The sequence below is a fragment of the Epinephelus moara genome, chromosome 10 (genome assembly GCF_006386435.1).
Source record: "Epinephelus moara isolate mb chromosome 10, YSFRI_EMoa_1.0, whole genome shotgun sequence".
NCBI lineage: Eukaryota > Metazoa > Chordata > Actinopteri > Perciformes > Serranidae > Epinephelus > Epinephelus moara.
In genome coordinates, this window is record NC_065515.1 from 4,194,542 (window position 1) to 4,205,460 (window position 10,919).

Consider the following 10,919-nt stretch of genomic DNA (forward strand, 5'->3'; position numbering starts at 1 on the left):
CCTGTTGTTTTTCTTTGTGTTGTTTATTTAACCCTGAGACTTCAGTTCACAGAACATGTCATAGAGGATACAACAAAAGTGCAAATGACCACCTTCACAAGTTTTATTTATGTAAACCGTAAGAAACTTCTGAACCCCAAAAACAGACTCTTAAATAAAGACATATTTCAGAACATACAGCAACTGACTACTGAGGTCTGAAACTATATGAGAGTAGAAAATATATGCAAAGACAGAATTTAAAGATGCTTTTAAAGGAATATTGTGCAAAATTTTGATTCATTTAAATTCAGTAACTAAATAGAAACCCTCCAAAGGTGTTTTACATGTTTAAAAGAGAGCCAGCATTCCTAAATATTCTAGTATAAATTCCCATTTTCAAAAGCAAACCCTGAAACTGATTCTGTTGAGTGCAATATAACTCCCGTTAGACTATATCAGGAGGTATGTAGTGATGAGAATGTGCATTTACCTGATGTATATGTTGAAGGACAATGAGAGTAAGTTTTCTTTCAAGATTATGACTTTGGTCTGAGAGGTGCAAAATAAAACCAGCAAGTAAAAGAAATATATAAGCTAAGAAAAGAGTGGCTGTAAACAAGAGCATCAGTGGATTGACTAATAAACAGTGCTGAAACAGCTGATTAATGGATTGGTAAAAAAGTCGACAATTAGGTGTTTGATCATTGATTTTCGTTTTAGTCCGTTCTCCAGTAAGAACAGCAATTTCATATCCAACTTAAACCTTAAAGGAACACTTAATGCTCTATCTATTGACCCTTCGCTAAGTCCCGCCCCTGGATGCAGTAACTTAATTTACATTTTTGATCGCCAATCAAATTTGAAAAGTAAGAATTTTGGGCTCCAGTAACCTTTGATGGACATTTCCCACCATTTTTGACTCTTTTTAGACCAAACGATGAATCAATTTATCACAAGCACAACTGACAGTGAAAAGAATAGTTAGTTGCAGTCTTATTGATGAGTAGAGCACGAGTGTTATTAGCCTTCTTGACCAAAATCCTCGGTAAACTTCTTCAGCTTGTCCAAGTCCTGCTCGTTCACCGTCGGCTTGGTGTTTGCCAGTGACCTCAGCATGTCAGGCTGCACGGAAAATATCATGGAGGTCACTATAAATGCTGATCACTGCAGTTTGTGCTTATCAGTACCACTCATCGACATAACATGCACTTCTAGACACTTATAGTGTTTTCTTACCATGGACACGACTGGCTCTAGAAGTTTATCCCCAGGAACGTCCACCCACGTCATCTCTATGGCGTTGGGCTCACTGGGCGAGCACGGAGTCAGGAGGTCGTCCACCACAACATCAGGATTGTTCCATAAAGACCCGCGAACCTTAATTAGGGTGTGTTTGTGTGGGCATGGACAGAAGTAAGGACAAAGACACCTTTTCTCTCAGCTTCAAACAGGACAGGTAATGTGTTAGTGTGTTTTTACCTTTTTGAAGTGAGTGGCTGACTGAACCTTCCTGACAGGCTGCATGAGGGCGTCCCTAACGATAATACTAATGTCCGCCCCGGAGTAGCCCTCTGTCTTCTTGCCCAGAGTGATGAAGTCCGCCTCTGTCAGTTCGTTGGGGGTGGAGCCCAGGTGCAGTTTGAACATGAAGGAGCGAGCATGCTCCTCGGGCAGAGGAATGTAGATTCGCTTTTCAAACCTAAAACAGACAAAAGAATCAATCAACCATTATGAAGAGTAGGGCTGCCACAATTAGTCGACTAATCGATGACTAATCGACTATTAAAATAATCAGTGACTATTTTAGTAGTTGACTAATCGGTTTGAGTCATTTTTCATAGAAAAGTACTATAAAAGTGCCCCAAAATACTCTTACTGCAGCTTCTTATGTTCAAATACTGGCAGCTTTACACACTCTCCCATGCCGGTGGACTAGAACCCTTTGGCGTGNCAGACCGACATTTTTCAACATTTTAACACATTTTTCGATGAAATGATTAGTCGACTAATCGAAGAAATAATCGACAGATTAGTCAACAATGAAAATAATCGTTAGTGGCAGCCCTAATGAAGAGATACATGAACTGATGTTTTAACTACAGGAAAGATGGAAGAGTTGTGTGAGACTGCGAAATTACTAAAACTAGTTTAAAACCATGCCTAAGAGCTTTGTCCTTTTTATCCCAAATCAATCAGAACGTTGTGATCAACAACATTCATCAACAATGTCCTTAGTTTTTGGATTCTTCGTTCACCGGAGGCATGCAAGACAATTGTTCATCCATTCCATCTGCTTATCCGGGTCCAGGTCGCGGGGGCAGCAGGCCCAGCAAAGCAAACCAGACGTCCCTCTCCCCAGCAACGCTTTCCAGCTCCTCCTGGGGGACCCCGAGGCGTTCCCAGGCCAGATGAGATTTATAATCCCTCCAGTGTGTTCTGGGTCTGCCCCGGGGCCTCCTACCAGTGGGACGTGCCCAGAACATCTCTAACAGGAGGCACCCAGGAGGATCCCGATCAGATGCCCGAACTGCCTTAACTGACCCCTTTTGACTTAAAGGAGCAGCGGCTGTACTCAGAGCTCCCTCCAGATGTCCGAGCTCCTCACCCTACCTCTAAGGCTGAGCCCAAACACCCTACAGAGGAAACTGATTTTGGCTGCTTGTATCTCATTCTTTCGGTCACTACCCAGAGCTCATGACCATAGGTGAGGGTTGGGANGCCCAGGAGGATCCTGATCAGATGCCCGAACCGCCTCAACTGACCCCTTTTCGACACGAAGGAGCAGCGGCTCTACTCCGAGCTCCCTCCAGATGTCCGAGCTCCTCACCCTACCTCTAAGGCTGAGCCCAAACACCCTACAGAGGAAACTAATTTTGGCTGCTTGTATCTCATTCTTTCGGTCACTACCCAGAGCTCATGACCATAGGTGAGGGTTGGGACGTAGTTGGAGCAGTAAATCGAAAGCTTCGCCTTCTGGCTCAGCTCCCTCAAGACAAATATTTTCTTTACAAATTCATATAACACAGTGTGAGGAATTACCAAAGTAAATGTAACTAACCTTCTCCTGATCGCTGAGTCCAGTGTCCATGGTATGTTTGTGGCTCCGAGGACCAGGATTCCTTCATTGTCGTTTCCAACACCTGAGAGAAGAAGAATGATTCTTGCACTTTACAAACAAAATACTGATATTTAGATTTCAGCTCACATCTTCAGGTAATCTCCTCTTACTCACCTTGCATCTGGACAAGGAACTCTGTCTTGATTCTGCGCGCTGCTTCACTCTCGTTCTCACTCCTGGAGCCGCAGAGGGAGTCGATCTCATCGATGAAAATGATCGATGGCTTGTTTTCTCGGGCTAAACTGAACAGGTTCTTCACCAGCCTGGAGAGAGACAGAAGGTGGAGATCATTGTCAAGTTTGTTGTATCGCAGTTTAATCATCACGTAAAGAACTCAAGCCTCACTTTTCACTTTCGCCCAACCACTTGGACACGAGGTCGGAGGAGGAGATGGAGAAGAAGGTGGAGTTGTTGGCTTCTGTGGCCACTGCCTTGGCCAGATAGGACTTCCCTGTTCCTGGAGGTCCGAACAGAAGGATCCCCCGCCAAGGAGTTCGCTTTCCTACACAAATAAAAACCGTATCGTTAAATACTATTTATTTTCAGGAGGTTTAAAGTCAGCTCTTGTTTTCAGTACCTTGGAACAGATGGGGGAATTTAATGGGCAGGATCACAGCCTCTTTCAAGGCTTCTTTAGCACCCTCAAGTCCAGCTACATCGTCCCACTTAATGTTTGGCTTTTCCATGACGATGGCACCTGTAAGAGGGAGGGGTGATTGTTACATGGAAGCATTATAATTTTCTGACATGTCATGCATTGCTAATATTTTGCACATCATATTTAACGGCATACTATGCAGGAATTGTCTGTAAACACAACATTAAAACTCGGCCCCTCCTCCCTTCACTGCTTCTATGTACACTGCAAGTTACCAAGCTATTTTGGGAGCCTTACATTTGGTGTGATGGGAAAGTTAATACTTTATCTTTACTTTTATCTACCTGTCCAACAGAAAAGAGGTCAGCTCTGCATTGCTCTTCATCCACATCCTCTCCCTCAGTGCATGCCAGCAAAAGTGGGAGCCAACCCCAGAATCCTCCTCGTTTTGGAACGAGCCTTGTCCGCTTGGCATTTCGCCTCGCTATATTTGCATTTTTTTGTTGTTGCTGTGTCTGCACTTCTCACAGCTTCCCCTTGCATGTGTATTGTCACTACGTGGTGTAACCAGTTTATTAGGTTCCAACCTCACCTGCGGTCACTGGCAGGGGGTTACACACCATTGCCTACAGGTTGCAGCCCGCAAACGTCCTGACCGCAGCAAAGTGAGATAAAAATACAGGCAGAGGGAGAGGTCTCTGCGGATTAATCACCCATCATACTTGGGAACTGGGACAAATCATGTCCTGCCAAAAAAGGAGACCCTTAAAATTATTTGTTTCTGGAGTAGAACATTATTTTTTAAAGAATTTACTTATGATTCATTAAATATTTTCATCTGCTTTCATTTTTGAACTCCTAAACTTGCCCTGTGCCTAAACACACTTGTCCCTGATAAGAATTCACTTCTTTAAAACAATTACAAAATGTGTTAAAAGCCTTCGAAACTAAAACAAACAGTACGTCCTGTACATCGCTGTAAAAATGTGCTGCTATAATCATCTTTGTTTTATTATACTGTATATTTTTGTAAAGATTTTGCCCCTTTCAAGATGTGCTCCAGATTTTTGTCAACTCAGTCAGATTTTTACAAAAACATAATTTAATCCGGCGTAAAAGGTGTTAGCTAAATCCTAAGGACTCCGTAGCCCTTCTGAGTCAATATTAAAAGATGATTATGATTTAAAAATTAGTATTTTGATTAGCATTAAGACAACCCTGAGCAGCTTTAAAAATAAAATGGCTTCTCACTGTGAGTGCAATGACATTAATAGATATATAACTTTTTGTCAACTCTGTAAAACCTCAGCTCCGTCAGATCTTACCTCTGATATACATCATGTATAATATTTTAAACTAGAAAAGCACTCGGAGAGCGCAGACCTCCGCCAAGCAGCTCGGATTTCCCGTCATTTTATTCACTTCGCTTCAACCGATCACCACCAAAATTTTATCATCTGTTCCTTGTCCCATTATCAACATTTCCTGCAAATTTCATTAAAATCCGTTCAGAACATTTAGAGTTATTTTGCAGACAAACAAACAGGCAAACACCGGTGAAAACATAACCTCCTCGGCGGAGGTGAAAATCATTGGGAGGTTGGTCCATTACAAGGTTTAACAGATCAGACTTTGATCTTTTGAAATGTATGGAAAATGAAATGAACTGAAATTCCTGCACAGTGTATCTTTAACTGCTGCATCTGCCTCTGTGTTCATGCAATGCAGTGACAGCGTCATTCACCTGAGAGTTGATTTTGGAACTTCTTTTTCTCCGAGTCCTCCCCATCACTTTCATCCCTGAAATCAAATGGCAACATCAGGATTTATTGATTCTTTTCTGAACATTGAAATAATTACTTCTTTTTTACGGATGTGCAGTAACACTTGACTTCACAGATCCTATAGTTTTCAGGTCATTTCTTAAAAAAAACCCTGACATGAAACTGCAACTTCTTTAGAGGGTCTGAAACCTAAAAAATACAAATTTGACTACAAACACTTCTAAGGATACACATGCATCTCTTATTTATTAGTTATTCCTGTATTTAGGATTCCAGCTGTTCTTTCAAGGAGGCTCTTTTGGAATTAAGCATTTTCTTTAAAACCCTAAAGGTAACCTGTGGAGTTTTTGGCCACTAGCAGCACTATGGAGGAATGTTTTTATGAATGGGACTCTGTCTTGTTTGTCTCGTGCATGACACAATACACATTATTACTCCTCTGATGTACCGATGGTGGGAATGTGTCAAGAAATGCAGAAATGTGCCAGTAAAGACGGGGAACATAAGACTTGCTGGGACGTAAACATGGATGTAACCACTGCAGGTTTTAAACTGTTCAGAAAACTGGTTTTGCAAATGTTTTGTGTGGAAGGAAAAACATTCATCATGTCTGTCAGACCTAAAAGACACACATGATGCATTTGTTGAGGTTTGTTAACTTTGTGTGTTTACAAGAAAACTCCACAGGGAAGCTAACAAGACTCAAACTACCGTCTCTGAACTCGCCTATAACACTGTAGATATTTTGCAGAAATGACCCTCATTAGTTTGAATTAAGACGAGTACTAAAGAAAGAACCACAGTAACAAACACTGAGATCTTGACTCACCCTTTATCACCAGACTCTTTGACGGGTTTGGCCGGAGGAGCCTTCTCCTTTTTCTCCAGATATTCCTTCAGCTTCTCGGCTCTGTCCAGGTACTCGCCACACTTGGCTCTGATGCTCTGCACCGCCCGGTCACCCCTGGCCTCATCTGCAACACAGCAAGAAGCTTAGATCACAGTGCTGTGGTGAATCACACAAATATTGCAGAACTCAAACACTGATTGGCTCCTCACACTTAATGACGTGGAGGAAGTACTGCACTGCACTCTCGTAACATTTGAGGGCCTCTTCGTAGTTTTTGGCTTTGTCCTCCGCTGCAGCTTTGGTGGCGAGATCTATAGCTTTCTGAGAACAACAGACGACATGAAAAAGAAGAGTTTAGGAAACCACCTTGTTATATGGCACCCTGCAAAGTTTTATAAGTAGTTACTAATGAGTTTATTAGTGGTTAATGAATAATTTGCACAGGCTCTGTTGTTTGAAGCTGATGATGTTAATAACTTTGGCATGTTTGCCACAAAATGGTTTGTGTTTATGGTGTTTATTTGGTAATAATGTTGTTATAAAAGTTAGAAGACATAATTTAACACTCTTTAATTACTATATGATTTATTGACTATCAATAAAGCAATTACTTGCAACTTGCAAAAGTTTGTATGTGGGTGCTTTACTAGAAAATGGTACAGAAAGGGCAGAATCGAATGCTTTTTAAGAGCCTTTCAAGATAAATTTTAACCTAAATTTAAGACTGATTTTTGGACAAATGATCTTTTTCTTTGTCAAGCATCGCAGGTAAGTATATGACGGTTAAATCGTAGAGTATGTATATACTGTATGTGGTCATGTTCAGAGGTAGGTTTTATGACAGAATATGGTCATAAGAGTGAGTTAAGTTGATCTACATTTTACCAACAGGTACATACAAGCCAAAAAAATAAAGTATTAGGTTTTAAGAGTTGTAAGAGCAGAAACATGGACTTAAATTACAGAAAATGTTTTGTTACGACCTCACAAATTCATAGTTGAGACTATTTAATGACTTATAAAGCCTAATGTTAATGTAATTGAATTTAAAACACAAATACATCACAGTAAAAATACTCCATTACAAGTTAAAGTCATTATAAATGTATCAAATGTCTAAAAAGTGAGAGTATGATATATTAAAGTGAAGCATTTTACTGGTGTAACTGGTCCAGGTGGAGCTGGTTTTAACTACTCTGTGATTTAGTCCAGTGGTTACCAACCTGAAGAATCAGTCTCCTCCAAATGGTGACAAAATAAATCTGAGAGGTCGTGAGATGATTGACCAAAACAAAAGGTTTTGCTGCACAAATTTGCATTAACTTTTCTTAGTGAAATATTGGTTAATCTGCCCTGCTCACGCCTCAAATAGTTATTTAAATTAAACAATAAGATATAGTTTCACGGGCAAATATCTCTTTAGTGGAACGACTAAAAGCTCAAAGACGTCTGAAACGTTTCCATCATTTACCACCCATCTATAATTTTGTCACCCTGATGGTCTACACTATAATTTTACTGTGTGCTGTGTGTTGAGGTATTTCTTTTTTCCCAATTTGGTGGTGGTTTGTTTCTTATCAGATCGAGGGTCCAAGGACGACAGGTGTTGTATGTTGAACAGATTGTAAAGCTCCTTGAGGCAAATTGTGACTGGGCTAAAAAATGTAGGAGGTCACATGTGTAAAAGACTGGGAACCACTGGTTAATGTAACAATGTGGTGTATTTTACAAGCTCATCAAATGATTTATATGCAACATGTGAATCTGAAAGTAACCAGCAGCTCATGAATGAATCTACACCTGTTAAATAAATGCAGTGAAACAGAAAGTTCAGTGTTTCTCTTTAAACTTACATGTAGAAGCAACTCAAGTAGAGTACATCAAACCCTTTATATACAGTACTTTAATATTTACTTTTCACCATTATAAATGAGTAAACACAGGTCAAATGGACTCCTGAGTGTTATCATTAACTTGACGATCCAGAAAGCATTAATAAATGACTTTAAAAAACATTAATAAAACCATGAATCAGCTCTTCTCTATATCTAAATAAACGAACTTCTATGCGTTGAATTTGCCATTTTAGAACATTTAAAGCTGACAGTTCATCAAAAAGCACAATCGTTAACGTCTCTTCTGATGTCACAGTCTTACGTAACCAGGTAAGTTAGCTAACTCGCTACAAGTTCATCACTCACCTGTAAATTACCTCCAGCCATTAGCCTGAGATGAGTCGGTCAAACTTAAACCTGTCGCGTTGAATAAACCTGTGAACCCGCTAACTGTTTATTTATCCTGTCGCCTATAACTTCAGTTTCATTGTACACAACAACTTCAGTCGCAAAGTCTCTTCCGCATCAACACAAAGTTGTCTGTCACTTCCGGGGTGGTCACGTGACAATGTTTTTGTCTCCTTCAGCAGCTGTGAGGTCATATTTCAGTCATGCTGGTTTCACAGGCACATGGGAGGAACTTTCATTAAAGGCTTTCTACAAGAAACTCCTGTCTGACAGAAACCTGATCATTTGAACCCAAACCACGACTTTTGTTCCTCCTAATCTTTACCAAGAGATCCTTTCTGGTAGAAAGCCCTCGAGGAAAATGTCTCCCACCCGCATCTCTCACCGAGCATATCTTTAACCCTTTGAAACCTGGAGCAACACCACTTTTCTTGTGCTGTTTTAAGACGCCTCTCTCAAGTATTTAAAATCTAAAACTCTGAGAACATTGGTGCGTTTTATCTCAAGACCATGGGAAAAAGGCAACGAGCAACTTGGTAAGATATGTCCCACAAACTGCAAAAAGAAAAAAAAATGGATTTATAAAATTATTTAAAAAAAAAAGTTTTTTAAGGCATAACTTTCTTTTCTACTATTGTTTGTTTTTATTTTATTATTTTTATTATTTACTTGTTTTACAAATTTTCTTGTTTTTGATTTTCTCTCACTTTTTTAAACTACTTTCCCATATGAAAGAAAAGATCCAAGTGTGCATTTTCTGTTATTATTTTGGATCTAATAACTGTATGTGGAGTTATTCTAAGACACTGGGAGACAACAACAGCCTTGACGGCATTGAAAGAATTAATTAAAGGTTAATGCAATGGTGGAAAAAGCATCTTATGAATATGCTCAGTGGAATGAATGGCAATCAGGAGAAAGGAGTATCTTCTTGGGACCAGTTATGGACTCATATCAAAGTGAAAGATAAGCCTACATAATTATGAATTGGAGTCCACCTCCATATTATAAAACATACGTGCCTTGTATTCTTGTATGCCTGGAAAATAATATGTGTATGCCGTGTACTGAGCCTTTCAAACCAATAAAAAACTTGAATTATAAAAATTCAACAATAAAAAAACATTTGATGTCAATAAGGAGCGATATGTGAAACTACTTTCTAATTCTACGTTAAAAAAAAATAAAAATGCATCAACACAATTAATATCTGCATGTTTTATAATATTTTTGTCTGGTGTTATATACCCCTAGCTCTCTGTATACTAACCCCCGTATACTGAATGTGTATTATGTTCGATATATTAAAGAACTAAAAAATCAGTTATGCTTTTGAAAACAAATATAATTCAGCGTTACTACAGAGATGTTGCACTGTTAATGACTTTATCATGATGATTTATTTTAACCTACTTTTGATAATAATGATTTTTGTCTAGTTAATGTGTTAATTTTTTTTTTTTACTATATATTACTGATTTCTTTGACCTTATGATCTAGCTGCTTTTTTTAAACTGTGTCTAGTAAGGTGTCCTTCAGTGCTTTGAAATGCACCTATAAATAAAACGTATTATTACTATTATTATTATTATTATTATTATTAATAATAATAATAATAATAATAATAATAACAATAAATATTTAGAATTATTTTACTCTGCAGAAAAAAAACTGAAATTAAATAAATCAAACACAATAAAATTGTGTTGAAGTTGTGAGGCAGGTGTACATCTGAAAATACTGCCCTCTAGTGCAGTGGTTCCCAACTGGTCCGGATTTCTCCTTAGTCATTACTCCTTAGTCACACAGTGTAATATATTTAGCGCCATACTTGTGTTTTGCCATGTCATCAAGCCGGTTTACTGTCTCTGTTAAGGAGCTGTCTGTTTGTCACTCACACAACAACAGGAAAAAGCACTTCAAAATAAAAGCTCTGTGCTGGAAATTCACTGCACTTCAAAATATAGTGTTTTTTACAAACTTGACACCTTCATGAGTCATGCAGTCCATTCAGAATGGACCTGCGACCCACTTTTGGACCACCAAAAGTAGTAAAAGACCTCCAGTTAGGAACCACAGTTCTAATGAGTATTAGTCATTCAATTAAAATCAACTAAATAATATTGTTGCTAGAATATGTAATCTTACTATATAATGAGGAAAACTCTGTGTGTGTGTTCCACGTTTCTCTCCTCACTGACTTGGTCAATCCATGTGAAATTTGGCACAGTGGTAGAGGGTCATGGGAGGATGCCAATGAAGCAATATTACATCAATTGGCCAAAGGGGGGCGCTATAGCAACCCATTGAAATTGCAAACTTTGAATGGGCATATCTCATGCCC

At 39.0% G+C, this 10,919-nt stretch overlaps 1 protein-coding gene across 1 annotated transcript; it reads right to left on the bottom strand.

Moving 5' to 3' along the window:
* Nucleotides 1–13: 13 nt before the first annotated feature.
* LOC126396412 (vacuolar protein sorting-associated protein 4B-like) lies at nucleotides 14–8,713 on the bottom strand. The gene is made up of 11 exons (XM_050054453.1): nucleotides 8,534–8,713; nucleotides 6,542–6,653; nucleotides 6,312–6,456; nucleotides 5,443–5,498; nucleotides 3,678–3,797; nucleotides 3,446–3,602; nucleotides 3,215–3,363; nucleotides 3,041–3,122; nucleotides 1,462–1,681; nucleotides 1,219–1,359; nucleotides 14–1,104 (listed from the first exon to the last, which is right to left on the bottom strand). Exons 1-11 carry the CDS (start codon nucleotides 8,552–8,554, stop codon nucleotides 1,003–1,005), a joined length of 1,305 nt encoding a protein of 434 aa, XP_049910410.1. The 5' UTR covers nucleotides 8,555–8,713; the 3' UTR covers nucleotides 14–1,002.
* Between the last annotated feature and the right edge of the window lie 2,206 nt (nucleotides 8,714–10,919).